The 26,152-nt window shown below is 37.0% G+C and overlaps 1 protein-coding gene across 4 annotated transcripts in view; it reads right to left on the bottom strand.

Annotated features, from left to right (window-relative positions):
- Window positions 1-26,152, bottom strand: part of RC3H1 (ring finger and CCCH-type domains 1) — an 83,536-nt gene that overhangs the window by 42,512 nt on the left and 14,872 nt on the right. For all 4 annotated transcript variants that reach the window (XM_082704394.1, XM_082704393.1, XM_082704396.1 and 1 more), the window contains exons 2-3: window positions 4,787-5,168; window positions 866-986 (exon numbers count right to left, since the gene is read on the bottom strand). In XM_082704394.1, the coding sequence (XP_082560520.1) occupies window positions 866-986; window positions 4,787-5,017 (352 nt within the window). In that variant the 5' untranslated portion in view covers window positions 5,018-5,168. The remainder of the gene's footprint in view (window positions 1-865; window positions 987-4,786; window positions 5,169-26,152) is intronic.

Below are 26,152 nucleotides of genomic sequence, written 5' to 3'. Positions count from 1 at the left end.
ACCATGGAGGGAAAAGGGGAAAAGGCCAGATATTAAGACTCAAATCTTGAGGTCCTAACAGTTCTGGCATTTTACTTCCTAATGGTTAATTTTACCTTCCTAATGAAATAACAAGTCATAATGGCAAGGCAGAAAGAGCAACTTCCAATTTTATTTCATTCCCTATGGCACACCATATAAAACTGAATAGAAGGCAGACAATCCAGAGTTGTCAAATGATGGAGAGCTCTTCTGAAACCACATTCACTTATATTTGCAACTCATTCAAATGTTTCCAACATCACATAAACTCTGAAGTCACCTATTTAATGTGATTTGTAATGATATTATTTAGTGGTTGTGGGTTTGATTTATAATAAATAAGTAAATTTCATTAGCATTCACTTACAGCCCACAATTTTTTTTTAAAGATTTATTTATGGGGAGTCTGGGTGGCTCAGTCAGTTAAGTATCTGCCTTCAGATCCCAGGGTAATGGGATCTAGCACCGTGTCGGGCTCCTTGCCCATCGGGGAGCTGGCTTCTCCCTCTCCTCTCTGCTTGTACTCTCTTCTGCTATTTCTGTCATTCTCTCTCAAATAAATAAATAAACGAAATCTTTAAAATACATAAATAAACAAACAAATAAGTAAAATAAAAGATTTATTTTAGAGAGGAGGTTGAGGGACAGAGGGAGAGAGAAACTCAAGAAAACGCTGAGCTGAGCAGAGTTTGGCACGGGGCTCAATCTCATGCCCTTGAGATCGTGACCTGAGCTGAAACCGAGAGGCAGACACTTAACTGGCACCCGTACAATTTTTATGATAATAAAAACATCCTTAATGATGTTTAAACATGTTTAGCATGGGTAGCTGCATCCGATTTACCTCTAGCACTGCTGAGTGGCTTCAGGTACAATGCTAATTCTTCTACACATTTCTTGGCTTCCTCATAATGCTTTGTATCTTCAACCCCACTACACAAAGTAATGGGTTGCTGCTCAGGGACCTTCAGGTCAGAAGAAATGGTCTGTATGAGTACTCATTGTTTTATTGAGTATATTTTATGCACTGCTACTCTGTGGTAACATCAAAGCGCCTATGAAATTTACTGAATTCTTCCAAAGGCCTTTTCTATACTAATACACAAAATTTAATGCACTGGTTTTGATTTTGTAATAGCTTTACTGAAATATAATTTGTACACCATATAAGCTACCCATTTAAGATATACAATTCAATGGTTTTTAGTATATTCATAACAGTAAAACCATAACCACAATTTTAGAACATTTTCATCATCCCTCCAAAGAAGACAGTATCATACTCTTTTGTCTCCCCTCTCATATTTCCTCCCAACTCCCCACCAACCTTAGGAAAACAATGATCTATTATCTGTCTCTATGGAGTTGCCTACTTTGGACATTTCACATTAACAGAAATCAAAGAACCATATATAGTTACTTCCAAAGTGGCTATACTATCTTTTATTCTCACCAGCAATCAATGAGTTCTGTTGCTGCACAGCCTCACCAGCACTTGGTATTGTGTTCTGGATTTTAGCTATTCTAATTGGTATGTAGCATAATCTTGTTGTCTTAATTTGCAATTCCTTAATGACAAATGATATTGAGCAACTTTCCATTGTTCATTTACCATCTGTATATCCTCTTTGATGAGGTATTTATTCAGATCTTTCCCCATTTTAACATTATGTCCTTTTTATTACTGAATTATAGGAATCTTTTATTTATTTATTTATTACATATGAAGTTGCAGGGGAATTTATCAGCACATCTAAATCTGAAAAAAAAAAAAGGTTATAGACTTACAAGGCTAAGCTGCAAGTAGGGAGCAGAAGGGAGAAAAACTTTAGTTGCTATTAGGTTTTTATTCCAAACTGCATCAGTTCATTAGAAACAAATGGTTTATAAAGGACTTAGTCCATAACTTTAAGAGTCTTTTATATATCCTAGACATGACTTTCTTTCAGATATGTGAGTTACAATTATTTTCTCCCATTCTGAGAGTTGGGTCTTTCACTCCCTGATGGTCCTTTGAAGCACTTGATTTAATTCAATTTACCCTTTTATTCCTTGTGTTTTTCATGTCCTATCTTAAAAAGAAAAAACAAAACCAAACCCACCCACTGCCTACTCCAAGATCATTAAGATTTATGAGTTCTGTGGTTTTAGCTTTTACATTTAGCCTTTGGTTCATTCTGAATTAGTTTTTGTATTTGGTGTGAGGCAGGGGTCCAAATTCATTCTTTTGCATTTGGATATCCAGTTTTCCAGCACCAACTGCTGGAAAAACTGTCCTTTTCTCACTGAATGGTCTTGGAAACATTGCCAAAAATCATTTCACATGCGTAGGTTTATTTCTGGGCTCTGTTCTATTCCACTGAACTAAATGTATGTCTTTATACCAGTACCATACTGTCTTGATCACTGTAGCTTTGCAGTTTCAAAATGTGGAGTCTAAATCCTCCAACTTTGTCCTTTTTCAAGATTGTTTTAACTATTTGTGGTCCCTTCTGATGCCATGTGAATTTTAGGATTGGCTTTTTGTTGTTGTTGTTTCTGCAAAAAGGAAAACCATAATTGGGGGTTTGATACAGCTGGCATTGAATTTGTAGATGGTTTTGGGTAGTACTATGATCTTAACAATATTAATTCTGCCAACCCATGAACAATGTCTATTTATTTATGTCTTCTTTAAATTTCTTTCAGCAACGTTTTGTAGCTTTTCAGTGCACAAGTCTTTCTCCCCCTTTGCTAAATTTGGTCCTAAGTATTTTATTATCTGATGCTAGTGTAAACGGATTCATTTTCTCAATTTCCTTTTGGATTTTTCATTGACAGTGTATAAAAATGCAACTAATGTGTTGACTTTGTATCCTGCAACTTTGCCTAATTAATTTATGAACTCTAACAGCTTTCTAATGGAAATCTTTAGAGTTAAAATAGTGACTACTATATATTGAAATTCCCTGTCCTTGTTCCTCAAAATGTTAATAATAGAACTACCCTATGATCCAGCAATTGCACTATTAGTTATTTACCCATAGGATATAAGAATACAGATTCGAAGGGATACATACACCCCCATGTTTTACAGCAGCACTATCAACAATAGCCAAACTATGGGGAGAGCCCAAATGTCCATCGACTGATGAACGGATAAAGACGACGTGGTGTATATCTACAATGGAATATTACTCAGCCATCAAAAAGAATGAGATCTTGTTTGCAATGACATGGATGGAGCTAGAACATATTATGCTAAGAGAAATCAATCAGGCAGAGAAAAATACCATATAATCTCACTCATATGTAGAATTTAAGAAAGAAAACAAATGAACAAATGAGCACACAGAAAGGGGGAAAAGAAAAAAGGAAAGAGGGAAACAAACCATAAGAGACTCTTAATGATAAAGAACAAACTGAGGGCAGACAGAGGGACGTGGGTTGGAGATGGGCTAGATGGGTGATAGACATTAAGCAGGGTACTTGTTATGAGCAGCGAGTGTTGTAAACAAGTGATGAATCACTGAATTCTACTCCAGAAACCAATATTGTATTGTATGTTAACCACCTAAAATTAAAAAAATAATAATAAAATGCCCAATCCTCAAATATAAACATTAGTTGTTTCAGTTAAGATATAACAAGGTCTTACTCATTTTGTAGAAAGAGTTAGTTCATCTTTAGACAATTTCATGAGAAAAAAAAAAAAAAAAAAAAAGCAAGTCTTGGTTATTTGCTATTATTAAAATAATATATTTTTAAAATTATTACTCTTAGTAAGTCTATTTTTTAAATGTTTCTGAACTATCATATGGGATTTTCAAAATAAAAAGAAATTATTATGAAATGAAAAATTAAGTGCAAGAAGCAAAAGGACCTATTATTGCACTTCCCCTTTTGACAAATATTTTGTAGTGTTGTTCGTAACACCACGAGAGGTTTATAAATAAGTTTTCCTTTTGAATAAGTTATTCTACAACTGCTCTCTTCATCTCCAACATACATAATATCAACCTTTCGTACATTTTAGCAGCTTTCGTCAAGACTGATCTAGAGAACATCAATGTGGCCAGATCCAAAGTTCTAGTATATTTATTCAAAAAATGATTTTTGGTAAATATATGGCATTTCAGACTCACACTCTGAACATTTAGTAAAGGATTACTTAAATAAATCATATCTAGCTTTCAACAACCCACCTCCCTTGGCTTTGTGAAATCTTCTGAAGATACTACTGATCCCTAAATTTGAGAATAAGGACATTAAATTTTAGAGTATTACCATCAGAACTGCTAGACTAACTTTAACATTTAGATACCTAGGAATATTTGCTTCTACTCTAGAAAAATGGTTCCCAATATGCTCTAGAGTTCTTGTCACCGTCTTCATCTTTCATTTCAGTTAGTGTCTATTATGGACAACTGTCTGAAGTAGCTTCATTTTTCCTATTAAGTAAAAAGCAATGGTTTTATGAGCAGTATTTTTCTCAATATTAAGAGGTCTCTGTGACTTATCCTCTTAGGTCTCTCTAGTGATCTGAACAGCTGAGATTGCTGAGAAAGGCTGACCACCAGATTAAGGGACTGTTTTGTGCTATGACCAAGGAACACTACACCCCCACGATGTATCTCCCAACACACTGAAATAAAGGATTTGCACAGTACCAGTGGAATTTTCTGTCTATATAGGTAAAAGGCAATGTTGTCCAATTTTAATTCAAGTTTCCCTTAGGAGAAAAACACATACACTCAGAAACTGAACAGTAAGTGCCCCATCTCACCTGAGCACCCACCAGCTGCAGCAATGCTGAGTTCACGGGGAGGAGCTCAATGTCTGTATTGATAGTGGTCTGGTCAAATGGGCAAGCCTTGCGGTGAAGTTTATTCAGGCACATCTTGCAGACAGTATGGCCACAACCCAAACTGATGGGCTTTCGAATTGTTTCATCGAAAGTCTGAGTGCAAATTGGGCAGGAGAGGAAATCCGTCCACTGTGGAGCTTGTACAGGCATTGTTACTGGAGTTACAATTCACTGACACACACACACACACACAGAAAATAATCTAAAGCAAAGATTCCACTGGAATCAAAATCTTTGAAAAAAGTTTTTTTTTTTTAAATATCTTCTGTAGATACAGTCAGCACATAGTGTGAAATATAACCTGTAAAACAAAAAAGAGAGAGAGAGAGAAAAATCAGTGTGTCTTCCTTTTCAATTAAACCGTGCGTTCACTCTACTACCTACAACATTTTATACCACACTGTTATTACTATAGTACATTGTTTTGCACTTCTATAGCATCAGAGCCATAACAAAACATCTAATTTTATCCCCTCACTGTAGAGATGGGGAATGGACCCCAGAAAAAAAATTACTTGCTCAAGGTAACAAATGAAGTTAGTAATAAAGTTAGATCCAGTATCTACATCTCTGAAGTTTACTGAAGTCTATGATTATATAGAAGAATTAGCCTTTTTTTTTCTTTTTTTAAGATTTTATTTATTTGTCGGAGAGAGAGTGAGTGAGAGTGTGAGCACAGAGAGAGCAGCAGGCAGAGGGGGGAAGCAGGCACCCTGCTGAGGAGGGAGCCGGAAGTGGGACTCGATCACAGGACCCCGGGATCAGGACCTGAGAGAAAAGCATCCGCTTAACTGAACCACTCAGGTATCCCAGAATTAGCCTTTTTAAGATGGTTACTAATACTATTTCTTTCTTTTTTTCTTTTTTAATTTTTATTTTTTTAAATTTTTTATTTTTTATAAACATATATTTTTATCCCCAGGGGTACAGGTCTGTGAATCGCCAGGTTTACACACTTCACAGCACTCACCAAAGCACATACCCTCCCCAATGTCCATAACCACCCCCCCTTCTCCCAACCCCCCTCCCCCCGCAACCCTCAGTTTGTTTTGTGAGATTAAGAGTCACTTAGGGTTTGTCTCCCTCCCAATAATACTATTTCTTGATGTGAATGCCAGTTACATCTATCTGTTCAGCTGTGAAAATTTATCAAGCTGTACACTGATGACATGTACACTTCTGTACATGTTACACCTCAAAAAAGTTTTTAAATATTGGCATAAAGCAAAAACCACCTTAAAATATTTTATCATCAAATTGGGTATAGGTAGGGCGCCTGGGTAGCTCAGTTGGTTGGGCATCTGCCTTCAGCTCAGGTCATGATCTTAAGATTGGGATTAAGGTCCCAATCAGGCTCCCTGCTTGGCGAGGAGCCTACTTCTCCCTCTCCTCCCTGCTCTTGCTTTCTCTAGCTATCTCTGTCTCTCTTTCAAATAAATAAAATATTAAGGAAAAAAAAAAAAGGACTTTAAATAAAAAGTCTATGGGCTTTTTTAGTTTGTTTTTAAGGGTCTTAAATATTGTTAAGAATTTTATTTACAGATAGTTATCTTTAAGCCCCTGGTATAGCCTTTATTTACTGCTATTGTGTGTTGTACTGAACAACTGCACAGTTAAAATTATTTACTTCAAAAGATTCTTTAAATTCTCAAATTTATGAATGATAGAATAATTATAATTCAAATTCCATTGCCTAGTCTCTGTTTTTGGCAGAGGATAATAGCCAAATCACAAAATCTATCACCTGTGTCTAACAGAAATTCTTTATATAAAATTCAACCTAAAACTTCCAGCATATAAGTATACACTTACTCTAAATGTCATTTCTAAAAATATGAACATCGTTCAGAACAATAAAGTAATAGTATTACAAGGTTCTCCAAGATTGGATTTTGCTTGAGAGACTGCTTACAAAGATGGGAAAAATTATTTAAGCTGTAATTAACTAGGAAAGTAAATCATCTAGATACCTTATTCTTCAAGCATTATATTTAATTCTTGTCTTATTGAAATAACTCGGGGCGCCTGGGTGGTTCAGTGGGTTAGGCCGCTGCCTTCGGCTCAGGTCATGATCTCAGGGTCCTGGGATCGAGCCCCGCATCGGGCTCTCCGCTCAGCGGGGAGCCTGCTTCCTCCTCTCTCTCTCTGCCTGCCTCTCTGCCTACTTGTGATCTCTCTGTCAAATGAATAAATAAAATCTTAAAAAAAAAAAAAAAAGAAATAACTCAACCTTAAGTGCAAGGCACTTATTGGTGAGAGAGCAGTTTCATTCATTCAGCAAATACTTACTAAGCACTACTATGTGCCAGACTGAATTATTGGGGAAACAGTGAAATGGCACGGTCATAATATCCGCCTTCTAAGTAATATTAGTTTTGTTTGGGTTTTTGCAAAGTGTGCTATAAGATAAATGGATTTTACCAGGTTAATTTCATGTTTAGGATATAAAATTAAAGTTATCTGCATGTGTGTTAAAATGGCCCCTGCAATAACAAGAATGAGTAAAGAAAGAAACTGCTCACATTTTGATTTCTATAATGTTTTAAAGATAAATACTTCTAATAAAATAGATTTAATTAAATAGATTGAGTAGCTACAGTTATGTTTATATAAAATCATTACTATTTAATAAACTGAAACTCTCATCTGGAATGGTAAAAAAGAGAACAGTATCTAATTACTCTATTCAACTGCACTCAAATGCTACATTTGTGTATGGGATTAAAAAATGCTCCAAAATAAAAAAAGGAGTAAAGTTTTAGAAGACATAATACTCAGAAAAAAGAAGTAGGTATTAGTCAAAAAACTGCTTGCTGAACCTGATTAAATCAATAAAGTATCACCCACATAAACTTTTCTATAGATTAGCATAGCAATTTATATTAATGCCTGTGAAGAATCTGATCTTGTGTTAATCTCTGCAAAGTAATTTAATGGTTCCTTCCTTTTTATTAGTATAGTCTTGAAACAACTTAAAAATTTTTAACCATTAAATAAAGATAACAAAACACAGCATTTTATTCTCTCAAACACTGTAACTATACAAACCCCAAAGGGCAATACAGTACAATTTTTACCATTACACAGCTATGTGCCACATTCTATGCTAAATGCCTTGCATACAGAGCACTTATAAAAGGTAGATAATTACTGTTATTCCATTTTACAGATTTGAGAAATGGAGGTTTAGAGAGGCTGAGTAAGATAAAAAGAAAGAGCTAAAATACTAAACCCAGATATTCTCACACAAAACCCAAACTCTTAGCCGTATCACCATTCACAAATTAAAGGCTAAATAGAAGTAAGAAAGAACTATATGTGACTTCATTCAAAAACCAATGTCACAAAGCTGCGCTAATAGCTACTGACCTCACAGCAATTCTGCTAACCTTACTGCCAAATCTAATGGTCAGGTCACTGTTCTAATCTTATTTGTCTTCTCAATAAGATGTGAAACAGATGACTACTAACTTCCTGCTTCTTGAAAGTGTCAATGAAACACATTCCTCTCGTCCCCTCCAACTTGCTGACTGTGTTTTTGATCTCTTAAACTCCTGTATGTTGGAATCATCAGATCTCTACTTTGAGTTTCCTTTTCTCATCACTCTTCAGCTAAAATCCTAAAACAGCTTTCTGTAAGATTTACAATAAACTCTGGATTTCTTATACTGGTTTACAAAACCCTAATTGATATGACTTAAAATTCTACTTCAACTTCATTTTCTAACACTCATTCCACCTCCCTAGTACTGTCCAGCTATTCAAGGGAAACGTGTTCCCACCTTAGTATAATAATATGAGGTATTCTCTCTAATCTTTGAATTGGAAACCATTTACTTTGATGCTATCAAAAATGTCAAGTGTTTCTTGACCACTTAAAACTCTAAATCACTTTTTAACCCATCACTGTATTTATATTCTCTATAAAACATTTCCATCATCTGTAAGTAGCATTTTCTTTCTTATATTTAATTTTTTAAAAGATTTTATGTATTTATTTGACAGACAGAGATCACAAGTAGGCAGAGAGGCAGGCAGAGAGAGAAAGGAGGAAGCAAGCTCCCCATCAAGCAGAGAGCCCAATGTGGGGCTTGATCCCAGGACCCCGGGATCATGATCTGAGCTGAAGGCAGAGGCTTTAAGCCACTGAGCCACCGAGGCGCCCCTCTTTCTTATATTTTAATCTGCTTACTTAATACCCATCTTCTATAAGAATACAGATTCGACAAGAGCTAAGACCTAATGTGTCTTGTTCACTATAAAAGCTATAGCTCCTTACTACAATTTAGGCACACTAAAAATTTTGTGTGTAATTTCAGAGAGTTCACAGACCTGTGGAAATCTACTCAGAAATCTCTAAGGTACTTAGAAACTCTAAATTAAGAAATTCTAATCTACATTATTCCTTAATGAGTCTTAAAAAATTATAAATAAATATTTGAGATTTATTATATGTCAGACACTGCAATATGGAAACAGGTAAAAAAACATGGTCAACATCAGTTTTACAGACTTGAAAACTCATGGCTCTCCTATATGAACTCTATGCTGCCATAAAAAATTTTCCAGATCATTCTGTTATAACAAGAATTCAAAATTTTATTGGTAAAAGAGACCTCAGAGATCATCTGGTTCTAACCTAGTTTTTCAAGATGAGATACTAACATTTACTTCTGTCCCTATCAAAAGCAATTATTATTATTAAGCTTTTTCAAACACCTCTTTTCATTTAATCTTTAAAACCCAAAGAACAGGATGCCTGGGTGTGTCTGTCAGTTAAGCCTCTGCCTTCGGCTCAGGCTCAGGTCATGATCCCTGGGTCCTGGGATGGAGTCCTGTATTGGGCTCCTTGCTCAGCAGGGAGCCTCCTTCTCCCTCTATGGGCAGCTCTCCACTGCACACCGACTACGCGCTCTCTCTCTCTGACAAATGAATAAAATCTTTAAAAATAAGTAAAACCCAAAGAACTTGGGATCATTTTTCTTCTTTTGGCAGAGAAATAAAAATAACATTAAAAAAAAAATTCAAAGAACTCTGTCCAAGGTCACACAGGTAGTATCTGGCCAAGTCAAGACGACACAGCCACGTCAGGTCAGTACTTAACACTAAAGGCTACATGCACTTTCCACCACACCAATCTGATATGGAGAAGACCAAAAGGCATGACAAGTAAAACAGTTACAAAGTCATGAAGCTTGATAACGGCAGCGCTAGAATTAGAAACCAAGTTTCCCAACTCCTAGTTCTAGTGTCCCCTGCACCCCACCAGACTGCCTTGCATGTAAACCTATATCAACAAACAGCTGATTTTTAAAAATATTCTTGCATATGAAAGCCACAATGACAGTATTTGGCTTAGATCAAAGCATCCATTAATCTTGGAAATGATATGTAAAATTGTTTATATACACATCTCATTCTTCTGGGAATAAGATCCCTGAGTTTTATCAGATTCTCAAAGGTTTTATTTGGGGAGGAAGATGGGGGGAATGTTAAGTATCACTGACTCAGACATATTGAAATGAAATAAAGTAACTGGTGAAAACATAAGAATATTAAAAAAATAATAATTTATATGAAAATATATCTCCTCTATAATTGCACCACAATCTCAGACTAACTCTTGTAAATTTTTTTAAAAGTGATATTCATGTACATCAAACATTTTTTTTACACGGTTACACCGAAATGTCTCCCTCTCAGCCCTATTTCCCATCCTGCTAGTCCTTATTTCCATGCCACCTCCACAGATTCACCACTGCTATTATTCTTTTTCAGTTTCTTTATTCATCTAGCTCAAATACATATTATTAATTGGGGAAAAAAAGCATTTAAATGAAGTTATTTACAACTCTCCTATCCCTTTCTTCATTAAACCGGTTTTTCTTAGAATGAGGTTCTGTCAAGAAAGGAAAAAAATATCCTAAATAATTCTTCTAATTACAAAGCACATGTGCTCAAGGCCTCCAGATAAATCATGGTATGTTAGGGATCTGCCCACATGTTGCTCAACAGGGCTAATTCTACTGGAGTCTTTCTAACCAGAAAAGCATGAATGATGGTCCTCTTCAGTTCTAACAAAACCCAAAGGAGGGGTGGGCTGCTCAATGATGAGAGCAATGATTAACTTTCCTATCAGTTAAAACAAGGCCTACTCCCCTAATAACCCTGATACTAGGTGATAATACAGAACACACATGACAGTTAAATAGCAATCAGTCCACCTTGAAGAAGGCCCAAATTTTAAAATATCACATAACTTCCCCCAATAATAAGCACATTTTTACAGCATGAATAGCGCTCATAGCTACTACAGACAAAATTATGACACGATACATAAAAGAGCTTGGTTTTCTGAAAATAAAGCATGGATCAGGCATTATGCTAGTTGTTTTCAGATGCTTTTCCTTTTAAATGTACACCATAACCCTAAACTATAAAGTAAGGTACCATCAGTCACCAGTATTTGTGAAGTACCAAGTAGGTGTCAACAGCGCAGCGCTCTGTACACGGTATCAAATTAAAACAATGTTCACAGCCACGCAAATGTTCACAGCCACACGGTAATGCAGTTATTACCTTCATTTTAATACTAGAGAAACCAAAATACAGAGAAGTACCCAAAGACACAAAACTAGCAAATGCAGGACTATGATTCAAACTTGGCCAGCCTAATCCCCAAGCTGTACTTTTAAATACTATGATCTGTGTCATCTTATAGATGAGCATTAATAGTCATTAAGGCAGGGAACTTTGAAGAGTGATGGAAATGTTCTAAAATTGGACTGTGGTGATGACTGTACAATTCTACAAATTTACTAAAATTTATTGAATTATACACTTAGAATAAGTGAATGTTATAGTGTATGAATTATACTTCAATAAAGCTATTAAAATAATCATGAAAGGCTTTTAAATAAAAAGTCTCAGCTTTCACATTTTTAAATGCAATATACAACTTAAAAATATAAAGACATCTCTCAGATCTGTTCTATGAATGCAGCAGTAGCCCTATTAAAAGCTAACTTTTACTGCTTTAAGGATCTTATTTAAATATATTAAAAACTAACACAAAAAAGTCTTAAAAGAGTATTACCATTTGCTCTACACAGGTTTGTTTTCTCTGCTTCTGACTTAGAGGGAGAAACACAGAAATAAAATTCATCAAGTATCTAGTTTGGGCCACTCACTCCTCTGAGGCATTTTTTAATGCCCATTTTATAGATAACACTTAAAGCTTCAAAAGCATTAAATAGCTTGCCTAAAACCTATGAGTTGTAAGCTGACACCACAACTCAGCTTTTAAGTGACTCTGAAGTTATAAGTTACCTTGAGAAAGATATATTAGACAAATCTTTATTGTCTATGAGAAGAAAATCTTGGATTTCCTCTCACCCTGTCCTATGAGATGAGTTTAACTCCTTATTCTTGGCCTTAATTTAATTTGCCATTTTTCTGGAACATTTCCATAGCAACCAATATGCAGGGCAACTTCAGAGAACATTTTTAACCAATTTGAAAAACGAAGCTAAAAGCAGGAAATCAGAACAAAAAGAAGAAAAATCAATGAAAGCTTATTATAACACTTCTCAGTGTTCTAATTCTCAGCAGAGTTTCAATTAATTTACAGATAAAATACTAGTCTGAGATTTTTAAGGAAGCTCAAGGTTTTTCCAGCAATAATCTCCTGTGAAGAAAGACACTATTTTGATTGTAAAAAATCTCTCTTCCAGGGGCACCTGGGTGGCTCAGTGGGTTGGGGCCTCTGCCTTCAGCTCAGGTCGTGATCCCAGGGTCCTGAGATTGATGCGGGTTCTCTGCTCAGCAGGGAGCCTGCTTCCCTTCCTCCCTCTCTGCCTCTCTCTGCCTACTTGTGATCTCTCTCTCTGTCTGTCAAATAAATAAATAAAATCTTAAAAAAAAAAATCTCTTCCCCCCAAAATACAAATATACAAATTTGTATACAACAAATTTATATACAAATATACAAATACAAAAATACAAATATAAATTTGTAACCCTATATTGTATACAACATTCTAGATATAATTAATGTAACATACTAATGTTAGTACAAATAGACAAATACTTGAGACAGGTAAAAAAAGAATGGCTTCTCATTTAGAGGGGGGAAAGCCTGAAAGATAGAAGTTGACAAATAAGGGTTGAGAAAGCAGCAAAGGGTTCATTTAGCTGGCTTACTTTCCCAGTGTTCGGAAGGACAAAAAGAAACACTTCTATCTGCAACTTAATGCCAAATTTAGGAGAAGTAACACTAAGGAGAGATAAAAATCATTCATGAGGAAGCTACCCGATAAGAAGCTGAAACAGTACTCTATAAAGTGAAAGACAACTTTTTTTTAATTTTTAATTTTTTAATAAACATATAATATATTTTTATCCCCCGGGGTACAGGTCTGTGAATCGCCAGGTTTACACACTTCACAGCACTCACCATAGCACATACCCTCCCCAATGTCCATAACCCCACCCCCCTTCTCCCAGCCCCTCTCCCCCCAGCAACCCTCAGTTTGTTTTGTGAGATTTAGAGTCACTTTTATGGTTTGTCTCCCTCCCAATCCCATCTTGTTTCATTAATTCTTCTCCTACCCCCTTAACCCCCCATGTTGCATCACCACTTCCTCATATCAGGGAGATCATATGATAGTTGTCTGAAAGACAACTTCTAACTTTGTGTACACAGTTTAAAACTCCAGATATCTATTCTACATAAAGTTATGCACTGTGTGTAAATGTGCTGCTCGGAAAAGGACATCACCAGTTATTAAGAGGTAGCAGAAAAACATCATCTTGAAAGTACCTGTGAGGTAGTAAGCAGGGAAAGCTTACCCATTACAGCAAAATAGCCAAAGGCTATTTTATTTTTTTCAGCTTTTGCATCAATATTCTGCTGAATATTACATACACTACATTGTCAAGTAAGTTTGTCATCACCATTTAGTGATATTCCAAAAACAGACAACACAATAAGAACTAATCAAAATCAGGAATATCTTGGAATACACTAGGCCATTTTAGTTGATCTGTTATCTTGTTAATTGCTTTCAAATTAAATGCAGATTTCTGATATTAGTTGCTTTCTTTGTGAAAACTGGTTGTCTCCTTAATTTGGCCTCTTTTCTAAACCACAAAGATAACTCTCTCTGTTCCAACACAAGAAGATCCAAGAATAATTTTTGGTGCCTAGGCCAAATATTTCAACCAGACTTTAAACAGTTTTTCAGATCACATTCAGAAATCTCTCCTCCTACTGCAATAATAGGCTCCTTTTGAGAACAGGAAGTTTGTTCCTCCGGTGTGCACAAGTTATTTTGAGACACAATGACAAATCTGATTGGCAAGTATTCAGTAATCTTGGATGTAGGGATAAATACTCACAAAGAAAAGAAAATCTAACTTTCATATTTCAGACTATTACAATGAAATTGAGATATTTTGAGAGGCAGCACTAATAATCTGTTTCTTTAACTTACCCCTTTTTACTAGTTCTTTCCCACCCGCATGCTTAAATCCTTGTTCAGAAGAGCTTAAAAACACCCACATTTCTATCTCCAACCTGTCTCCAACCTTTAATTTAAAAAAAAAGGGGCAGTTGATTGACTCAGTTGGTGGAACCTGCAACTCCTGATTTCATCAGGGTCATGCATTCAAGCCCCACATAGGGCATAGAGTATACTTAAAAAAAAAAAAAAAAAGTCATTTAATCCCTGTCCTTATTTTCTTCCTAGGCTCTATTCTTTACTCCATCACCTTTCGGTTGTGGGTTTTGATTTTTTTTTTTTTTTTAAGATTTTCATTTATTTATTCATGAGAGACAGAGAGAGAAACAGGTTCCCCGTTAAGCAGGGAGCCAGATGCGGGGCTCGATCCCACGACCCTGGGATCATGACTGAGCTGAAAGCAGGCGCTTAACCACGGAGCCATCCAGGTGCGCCCCCTTCACCTTTCGGTTTTAAAACTACCATTCTATCCCAATCCAATCGCTATGACTCTGAACAAACACATCAACAACCTTCTTTTGAAATTCAACAGTTATGGGGTGCCTGGGATGCTTGGTCGTTAAGTTGCGGCCTTCAGCTCAGGTCATGATCCCGATGTCCTGTGATAGAGCCCCACACCGGGCTCCTTGCTCAGGGAGGCCTGCTTCTCTCTCCCCCACTCCTGCCTGTGTTCCCTCTCTCGCTGTGTCTCTCTCTGTCAAATAAACAAAATCTTAAAAAAAAAACAAAACTCAACAGTTATATCTCAAGTCATTATCTTCTTTTTATACAGCATTTAATGATGTTGACCATTCTTCCCTTTTTGGTTTCTATAATGCCATACTGTCCAGGTATTCTACCAACGGCAGGCCACTCCTTGGGTGTCTCTGTTGAGGGCTTCTCCTTCTCTGCCCATTTCTGGAATATATGTGGTTTTTCAGAATTCCTTCCTCAATTCTCTCCGCTACAAATTTTCCCTGAGAGATTTCATCTATTCTTCAGCTTTCAAATACCAACTACACGCTGATGATTCCCAACTCTACATCCCAGTTCAGACTTCTCTTCTGAATGTCAGCCAGGGCCATATAACCAATTGGCTACTAGCCACCCAGTACTTCCCATGTCCAACTAGTGGGCCATGAATGGCCAACTGGTGTCTCAAGATTCTCAATCTCAAAAAGAAAAAAAAAAAGATTCTCAATCTCACCAAAAACCTTCTGTTCCCTATATCAATGATCAAATCTCTTATCCATTGACAGAAGCATGGGGAATCACCCCTGACTCTTCCCTTTTTCCTCAAGCCGTTCCCTTTCAACTAATCAGTCACTATGTCTATCATGTTATTTTTTAAATGTTTGAAACATTCCCATCCATTCTTAATACCTAAATTTAGATGACCAACATCTCTAACCTAGATTACTGGATTTTTTAACTACGGTACTGCTGTTAACAGTATCCTCAACAGAGCAAAGCTAGGGTATATAACTAGACTCTAAATTCCTTAAAATCAGAGAACATCTTGGGTTTTTTCCGTCTCTTGCTATTTTCTCTATGGTTTTAATATAGAAAAAGCCAGCCAATATACATTAGCAAACCTATCAAGCTGGAGTATTTATTTTCCCCAACACTAAGTCAATTGAGTTAATGGAAAGCTAGCTGCTAGGGAAGAAACCTAGGGCCTTACCATGCAGAGTAGCATGCACAGATCACCAAGGATTTTAAAACTTGAAAGAACAACACATTGAACCAACCAGACCTTAAAGATATCCAGAGAATACCTAACAGCAGCAGAATTCTTTTCAAACACATATGGAACATTCTCTAAGATATAGCACATGCTAGACCATAAAGTAAGTGTCAATACATTTAAGAGGATTGAAATTACAAAAGTTATAGTCTATGAACACAATGGAATGAAATCACAAACCACTAACAGAAAGAATTCTGGGGAACTCACGAAAAGGGAAATTAAGTTACATGCTCCTTTTTAAAAAGATTTTTATTTATTTATTTGAGAGAGAGAGTGCAAGAGAGTGAGAGACAGCATGAGCAGGGGTAGGGGTAGAAGAAGCTGGAGAAGCAGACTCCCCACTGAGGAGGGAGCCAGAAGTAAGGCTTAATCCCTGGACCCCAGGATCATGACCATGACTGGAGCTGAAGGCAGACACTTAAGCAAATGAACCACCCAGGAACCCCTAAATAACATACTCCTAAGTAACGAGTAAGTCAAAGAAGGAATCAAAAGGGAAATTAGAAAGTATTTTAAGATGAATAAAAATGAAGACACACCACACAAATGCTTGTAAAATACACCTAAAGCAAGGTTTAGAGGGAAGCTAACTTCTTAAAGCCTGTATTAAAAAAGAACAGGGAAGGTGCCTGAGGGGCTCAATCTGTTAAGTGTCTGCCTTCAGCTAATGTCATGATCCTGGGATCCTGGGACTGAGTCCCTAGTTTGGCTTCGCACTCAACAGGGAATCTGCTTCTCCCTCTCCTTCTGCCCCTACCCCCACTTGTGCTCTCTCAAATAAATAAAATGTTTTAAAAACATAAATAAATAAAAAGAAGAGGGAGGTGGGTGGGGAAGTGGTGAAATAAATGAAAGTGATTAAAAGTATGTTTATCATGATGAGCACTAAGTAATGTATAGAACTGCTGAATCACTATATTGTATGCCCAAAACTAATACAACACTCTGTGTTAGTTATACTGGAATTAAATTTTTAAAAAAACAAATAAATAAGGCAAAAAAAAAAAAAAGAATAAGACAAAAAATTAAATAAATAAAAAATAAACCAGAGAAAATAAAAATTAGAAAATTAAAAAGAAGAAAAATCAATAATCTTACTTTCCACCTTAAGGCACTTGCAGGAAAAAAAGATCTCTGACATCGGCAGCATAATAACAAACTCTCTGAGGCCAAAATGTGAATTTACATCGGTAGCAAGTGATGCCAATTTTAGACAATTACTCCCATAAACATACAAAACAGAAACTTAATATACCAGACAGTATAAGCTTAAAATTTAAAAAACAAAAATAAATTTTTAAAAGTTTAAAAATTCAAGTATTCTTATACCCTGAACTGTTTAATATTAACCAGTTTAAGAGGTATAAACCCAATCTAAAAAATACCTTGGTAGTTCCTTTTCCCAATGAACACACACACACACATACACATTTCCATTTAGGAAGAAGGAGAAAAGATATCTCAAGGTTTATAAACTCAGATATAAAATCCAGGTTTTTGTTTCATTATTTTAGGCAAACAACTTATAACATGAGCAAATAAGCCTTAATATATCAAAGCTGGAAGAGAGAAAAACCCTCAACTTTATCTTTCAAAGGGCTTCTGGAATACCACTTATTAGCAAGCTATACTGGCTTCCCTATCTTTGATGAAAATTTTCATTGGTTTAATATAAGCAAATGAAAACTTAAACAGAATGCTGTTTTAAAATAATAACAGCATTTACTATGGGTTAAATATTCTAAAAACTTAAAAAGTACATTAATTTTAACTATCATAATAATCTTGCAAAATATTATCGGACCCTTGAGAAAATCACCGTTAAACCATATTCTCAAGGTTCACAGCCAATGAGGGCTTGTGGAGTTTAGATGGAACCATGATGTGTCTAACTTTACTACTGTTAAGACTGTCTCCTTAGGTTTTTAAATCATTTGTTGTGTTAGTCTGCAAAAATTCCTCCCTCTGTAATTTGACTTTGCTGCTCTTTCTATTAAGAGAGGGGGGTCTATTTTCCCACCTCTTGAATCTGGGTAGCCTTGACTTACTTTGAATAGTAGGACGCAGCAGAAGTGATGTTGGAGGAGTTTCAGAGCCTAGACATCAGCTGACCTTGCAGCTTCTACTCTCACTCTTGCAACATGGTGCCACTATGTGAGTTCGCTTGCACTAGCCCCCAAGGGAGAGACCAAAAGAAGAGAGAAAAACTGTCCAAGCTCAGACCCCTAGAGCAATCAGCCCCAATCTGAGCTTTCAGATGACTGAAGCTGCATGAGTGGCCTCAGTGGAGACTAGCAACAGAACCACACAGCTAAACATTGCCCAAGTGTAACCAAATAGTTACTGTTTTGAGCCCCTATGGTTTGTTACTCCAGGACAGGTATCTGATGAGGGTTGCTAGTCAGGTCAGGGGTGGGGGTACGAAGAGGGGGTGGGGTTACGGACACTGGGGAGGGTATGTGCTATGGTGAGTGCTGTGAAGTGTGTAAGCCTGACGATTCACAGACCTGTACCCCTGGGGCAAATAACACATTATATGTCAATAAAAAAATAAAAATTTTTAAAAATTTTTTCAAAAAAGATATCTGATAACTATTTATATAATTAAGACATAACAACCAACATAACACTTAAAATGCACCACAGTCCTTTTGAGAATACAATAATACTGAATGCAGTATTGACAATGGAGTTTGAAAGGTTCTTTCAACTGAATTACAACCCTTTACAAGAGTGAATCTATCTATCCTCTTTTCTTAAGGCCCTAAAATTTACTAATATACTGAAGTACCTTCTTAAACACAACACGCTTAAATTTAGTTTCTTAATCCTACAGCATAAATTTATAGTAACTAAGGGGAAAAGCATTTAAGTATACCAACGGTAACATTTTCTAAGCACAGCGTGGACAACAAATCCTCTAGACAAAACACGTACCACTTAGGCTCAATTTAAATCCATCTAGAACTTTTTACTACATTCCAACTTAATACATTTGTCATCTGTGCTAACAGTTCTTTATCCTGATGTGCCAGAGAAGCATTATTAGCTCTTAATGCTGATAGATTCATATGCTTATAAGTTAGATGTTATTAGTCTTCAGTGGTTATAACTGAAAGACTACTTTCCCTAACAACATTACCTTAGTTATCTTAAGCAGGTTATACTTGTTTTTATCTACCCAAAGCATCATTACATACTCTCCAAATCTATTTCCTCCCCATCCCCACTGTGAGATCTGGGTGCCAAGCACTTATAGATTATCTCATGTAATCCCCCAACAACCTTCTGAGACAGCGATCACCTCTACTTTACTGATGAAAGAAAGAAAGAAAACTGAAAGTTACTCAGCTGATTTAGTGGCCTAGTCATAATTTGAACCCACGTTGGCCCAACTCCAAAGCCTGTACTTTTTCCACTGTAATTAGTCTTCCAACTTTTAGCACCTGTAATTTTTATTGCATTTATTAATGATTATTTTATTACTTAGCCAAAAATAAAAATCTAAATTAAATGGTGCCTGTTTTAGGTTTAACCTGAGCATTAGTTTTAAATTAAGTATATTTAGTACAGGAACCCTGGAACTGTTTAAGCTCTGGTTTTTTTTTTTTTTGTGGTTGTTGTTGTTGTTTTTTAATTAGGTTAGAGCAACTACTACGTTTCTATTGAGAATCACAAGGAACATTTTACTAAACATTTCACAAAAATAATCAGAGGACTAAAACAGTATTTTATATATATTTTAAGATACTCAAGACATACTGAAGTATGGCATACATACAGAAAAGCATATAGATCAAGAAGTTCAAGTCAATGAATTATTACGAAGTAAGCATACCTGTACAGCTGACCTGTATAGCTGACCCTCGAACACCAGTTTGAACTGCCTGGGTCCACTTATATGCAGATTTTTTTACAGAGCTAACAGCAGGGAGCCTGGGGGGCTCTGTTGGTTAAACAACTGCTTTCAGCTCAGGTCATGATCTCAGGGTCCTGGGATCTAGCCTCACATCCCTGCTCAATGGGGAGTCTCCTTCTCGCTCGCTCGCTCTCTCTGCCGCTCCCCCTGCTTATGCACTCCTGCTCTGTCAAATAAATAAAATCTTAAAAAAAAAAAAAAAAAAAAAGCTAACAGCAAAAGCCACAAGGCGTTTACTTATACCTGCCTGCTCTCGTGTCCACAGAACAAATCAAAGGTGGCTGCAAAGAGGTTGTGCCTGCTGCGCTGAGAACCCAGGGAGACCTAGAGAGGCAGTCAGCAGCCCCTGGGTGCCCTGGGATGGGACAGGTCTTCAAGTCACCCCAGGGTGAAAGGGTTGTATAGGTGGGGTGGTTGGGTCAAACATCAGGGACTAAACTGAAGGAGGAACATAGCTAGTGCCCTCAACCTTCAATTCTCCAGGCAGCCCCATCCCTACCTGGCTGCCACCTCTCCCCAGTAGCACCCAGGCCCAGTGTCCCTGGGAGGCTCACTACACTTACATGTAGTCACAGGTGCCAATGGCACAGGTCAGTGCTACATGGCAAGGCAGAAGGAGTAGCTGTACTGTGCCTCCAAGCCTCTGCCGCAGCCAGCAAGTCACCCAGCAGCTGCCCTTGCTAAGCCAAGGCCACCAGGCTGCAAAAAATGACCATCCCAGAACAAGGTCTGCCCCTGATAATGCCCCTATCTCTCACTCTCTCCCTCTGTCAAATAAATAGGTAAAACCTTAAAAATAAATAAATAAAGTGAAATAAAAATAAAAGTTCTATACAGTGGATCATCAACATGTATTTTTTTGTGTTTTGGCTTCTTTCATTCAAGATTATTATTTGTTAGATTTTTTTTTCTACTTTCGTATTTTTTTTTCCCTAAGATTTTATTTATTCATTTGACGGAGAAAGAAGACTCCCTGCTGAGCAGAGAGCCCAAAGTGGGGCTCAATCCCAGGACCCTGGGATCATGACCTGAGCTGAAGGCAGACAATTAATGGACTGAGCCGCCCGGCGCCCCTTAACATTCTTACTTTTAAACTGTTAAAAACACTCCAGTTAAACTGATCACAGTTAGAAAACAATCTGCTGATAGTCAAAATCCAAATGTCATCATTGCTTCAAAAATGACTTTATGTAGTCATTTTGAAGCAATGATGACATTTGGATTTTGACTATCAGCAGATTTCTGGTATTGAACTGGAAGGGACAAAAACAGGTGTCAGCAACAAAACTTGAGAACAGAGTCCCCTCTTTACTCCAGAAAACAAAGCAGCATATCTGTCACACTCATAAACCCCACCTCTTTCCTTTCACTTGCTTCTTTCTTTATTCTCAGGGAACCTGTGCCTTGACTTCCTTGGTGGCTACCACAGGGCTGTGACTGATTCTAGAACTGGACAACAATGAGAAAACAGGAAGATGTATTCAGAACAGGTAAGTTGTATATGCAACTCGCTTGGGATGCAACAGCTGGATGACGCTCGAGTACGTACTCTGACCTAAGGAATCTTTGCTTTAGAGACCTAATTGAACATTTGGAACAATAATAAAGCAGTAATAGTAGTATTAATAAGATGTACTGTCCACATAACCCAAGAGCTGAGGCTTAAGGGCCTTGTCATTACTTTATTTTTATGGACTATGCCTGAAAGGATTTAAACTATTTCCAGAAAACAAAAGTTGAGTGATTTTCAGTTGCACATGCTTGAAAAATAATGCAACAAAATAAGAGGTGTGGATTATTTCTAGACTGTTATCCTGGGCAAAAATTTCATTTTGAGGAATTAAAAAAAAAAAAATGGACAAACTGTTACATGACTCCAAACACAGGGGATTATAGCTACAATATATTTATATATATAAGGGGATTTGGAACAGGTAAATTGTGATTTGGAACAGGTAAAGTGTAAAGGAAGATATTTTGCTGATCTCCAAGTAGTAGCTACTTTCAGAGAATCTACTGGTTTGTTGCTACTATATCAGAATTAAACACAAAACACTTCTTTCAAAACACATAATGATGACCTTCTGGGGATTAAATTCATGCTCAGGTTTGCGTAGTACATTTATATGTGCTGCAGACAGCAAGGGATAAAAGGTTTCTGAAAGTCTCACTGATGTGGGCTGCACAATAAACAGTAATCACTACTACTAAATTACACTTTTTGGTAAAAAGAGGGAGCTCTGCTTTCCTAAAGAATTATGATCAGTTTGCCCACTATTCCCCCAATCATTAACCTTTCCCTCATTTCCCTTTAAGCATTAATCTATGAATTCCCTAATGAAGGGCCTTACTTGATTAACTTATTTAAACCTGATCTCTCAACCCCAATCCCACTACCACCATACACAAACTGCTGCTTCCCATCTTGTTCCTGATTAATTTTTCTTGTAATACTTCTCACTATCCGATACTTTTTTCTTACAGTGCATACCCACCACTGCCAAAATGTAAGCTCTACAGGATAGAGATTTTTGTTTGTTCCTCTATCTAACCCTGAGTACATTCTATGTGCCAGGCACTACTCTAAGTGTTCTACATGCATTATCTCACGTAGTCTATTAGAAATCACAATGTAAAGCTTAATTTCAGAGTTGAGGAAACTGAAGAATGTATTAGATTAGGTAATATGCTCAAGGTCACATGGTAACTAAATGTATCCTGATTTTTAAAATGGCAATTCTTTCTGTAGTCTTTGCTGCTTTGGTGACACTACTATCCAATTTGACACTTGATGTACAAATCTGGCAATCTGACAATCATCCTAGATTCCATCGTTTTCTACTCTTATTAAAAAATGTTATCATTGCATCTATATATTCCTTTCCTTCTCTACTTTCCTGAGGACCCATATTCATTCACTTAAAAAATACTGAAATCCTACTATGTACCAGTGGCCTAGAATCTGAAGTTACAGCCCTGAAAGAAAGAACAACCCTGCTCTCAAAGAGCATATATAGCCTTCTAACCCGGATGACACAGTAACCTTTTAACTGATCTCTGCTTCCAGCTTTGCTCCTGCCTTCCTCTACTCTCCTCACAGCTGCTGGTTATTCACCTATGTTCTTCTTCCATGAAAACTCAATAAAAAAAATAGACAACCGACTTCAACAAACATTTCACAAAAAGGATATCCAAATGGCCAACAGGCATACCATATGCCAGCTGAAGTTATAGAATAACATGATACACGGCACCTGGGTGGCTCAGTCAGTTAAGTGTCTGCCTTTGGCTCATGTCATGATCCGGGATCCTGGGAAGAAGCCCCCCATTAGGCTCCCTGCTTAGTGGGGAGCCCCCTTCTACCTCTCCCCCTGCCCCTCCCCATGCTTGTGGGTACTCACGTGCTCTCTCTCAAAAAAACAAATACTTAAAAAAAGAAAAAAAGAATAGCATTACACAGGTGGGGAATTTAAATTAAAATGACAATGAGATACAACTCCATATATATAAGAAGGGCTAAATTTTTTTTTTAAGATTTCTTTTTTAGAGAGAGTGAGCATGAATGTAAGGTGCTTCTCAAACCATCTCCATGCTGAGCACCGAGCTGCCGTGGGACTTGATCTCATGATCCTGAGATCACAGCCTGAGCTGAAAGCAAGAGTTAGACCCCCAAACCGCTGTGGCACCGAGGTGCCCCAGGCTAAAATTTTAAAACAACAATACCAAAGAGGATATGAGCTGTGAAATTCTCATACAATGCAGTGTAAGTTGGCACATTTCACTTTGGAAAATTGGCAGTATCTACTTAGGCCAAACAAATGTCTACAAATGACCCCAAAAATTCTACTCCTGGGTATTTATATGAGAGAGATGACTAATTATGTCCATCAAAAGATATATACAAGAAAGTTCATAGTGGCTTTATTCCTAAAAAACTCGAAACAAACTAGAAACAACCCAAATCTCCAGCTACAGTAGAATGGATAAACTGTGACAAAGTCACACAATGGAATACAATATAGCAATAATAAAAGAAATATTGGGCGCCTGGGTGGCTCAGTGGGTTAAGCCGCTGCCTTCGGCTCAGGTCATGATCTCAGGGTCCTGGGATCGAGTCCCACATCCAGCTCTCTGCTCAGCAGGGAGCCTGCTTCCTCCTCTCTCTCTCTCTGCCTGCCTCTCTGCCTACTTGTGATCTCTCTCTGTCAAATAAATAAATATTAAAAAAAAAAAGAAATATTGATCTGTTACATATAATATAGCTAAATTTCATAGAAATCATAATGAACAAAGCCAGATAAAAAATAGCACCTACTGAAGGATTTAATTTATAGAGGAAAAAGAATACTTTTTACAACTTCATTTAAAAAGAAACAAAATGTCTATGGTGCTAAAAGTTAGAATACCTGTTCGTTAAGGTGGGTGGCAGTGGGGAGGGTATTACCTGGGAAACAGAAGAAAGAATTCTTAGGTGCTAGAAATGGTAGGTATCTTAATTTAGGTAGTGTTCTGGTATATCACAAGTGTATGTATGTAAAAAGTCATCAAGATGGGCCCCTAAGACGTTTTTACTGTTTTTTTTTCCCCCAAGATTTTTATTTATTTACTTGAGAGAGAGAGCGTGCGCGCAGGCGAGAGCTCACAGAGAGATAGTGAGAGGGAGAAGCCGACTCCCTGCTGAGCAGAGAGCCCAAACCCAGGCTGGACCCGAGGACCCTGAGATCATGACCTGAGCTGAAGGAAGACACTTAACAGTCTGAACCACACAGGCACCCCAAGATTTTATTACTCTTTCCTACATATATATTATACCTCAATTAAAAAAACATCAACAATTTCTTCAATGATGCCTGAAGAGGATCAATCCCAAGTACCTGAACATGCCATAAAGATCTTAGGATGTGGCCCCCACTTACCTCTCCAATCTTACTTTTCATCACTAGCTGCTTCATATTTTATTCTCTACCAAAGTATTAAGGTTTCCTTGCACACAATATATTCTTTTTCACTTTAGGTTTTGTTTGGTTCAAGTATTCCCCTAAATCTAGAAATTTAAACCTCTACTCATCCTTTAGGGCCCACTTAGGTCAGGAAGCTCTTTCAAGAAGCCTTTTTTAGCCCAGCCTGTATTAGGTACTCCTCTTGTGTTTCCAATATATTCTATGTTCTTTCTATATGAGAAAGTCCATACTGTTGTGTGCTGCATGGCGTGTAATATTTGCTCAGTAATTGTTGAAGGACTGAAAAAAATCACTATTGTGCCTGATTGTAACAAGTTTCATATTCCTAAAGATAGTGCTGGGACAATTCACATAAAAGATAAAGCCGAATGGCATTAGGACTTAGGACAGCAGGATGTATCACCACACAAAGAGTCAAACTTTTTAATAGTGGTACTTAATATTTAGAAGAAAGTATGTTTCCAAAATTAAGCACATCCTTAAAAATATCTATAACCCAGGAAAACTAAAAGTGAAGTGGCAGATTAAAAATGTAAGAATAAAGAGGCTAATAATGTGAGAGGCGCCTGGGTGTCTCAGTCGGTTGAGCCTCTACTTTCAGTTCAGGTCATGACCCTAGGGTTCTGGGATTGAGCCTGGCATCAGTCTCCTTGCTTACAGGGGAACCTGCTTCTCCCTCTGCTTGTGTACACGCACTCTCTCTCTCTGACAAATAAAATGTTCAAAAGAAAAAAAAAAAAAAGCTAATCTGAAAAGACTACATATTGTATGGTTCCAATTATATAATATCTTATTCCAGAGCATCTGGGGGCTGAATGGTTAAGTGTCTGATTCTTGATCTCAGGTCAGGTCTTGATCCCGGGGTTGTGAATTCAAGCCCTACATTAGGCTCCACGCAAGGCAGAGAGCTACTTAAAATTTTTAAAAATTATATTCCAAATAAACACATAAAAAGATACTCCACATCATAAATCATCAGGAAAATGCAAATTAAAACAACATGATACTACTATACACTCATCAGAATGGCCAAAATCCAGAACATATATAACATCCAATGGTGGCAAAGATGTGGAACAAAAGGACCTCTCATTCACTGTTGGTAGGAATACAAAATGGGACATCTACTTTTGAAAACAGTCTGATGGTTTCTTA

The sequence above is a fragment of the Mustela nivalis genome (genome assembly GCF_964662115.1).
Source record: "Mustela nivalis genome assembly, chromosome: 16".
Lineage (NCBI taxonomy): Eukaryota > Metazoa > Chordata > Mammalia > Carnivora > Mustelidae > Mustela > Mustela nivalis.
The sequence above is the reverse complement of the archived record's forward strand: the minus strand, read 5'-3'. Positions and strand labels throughout refer to the sequence as shown.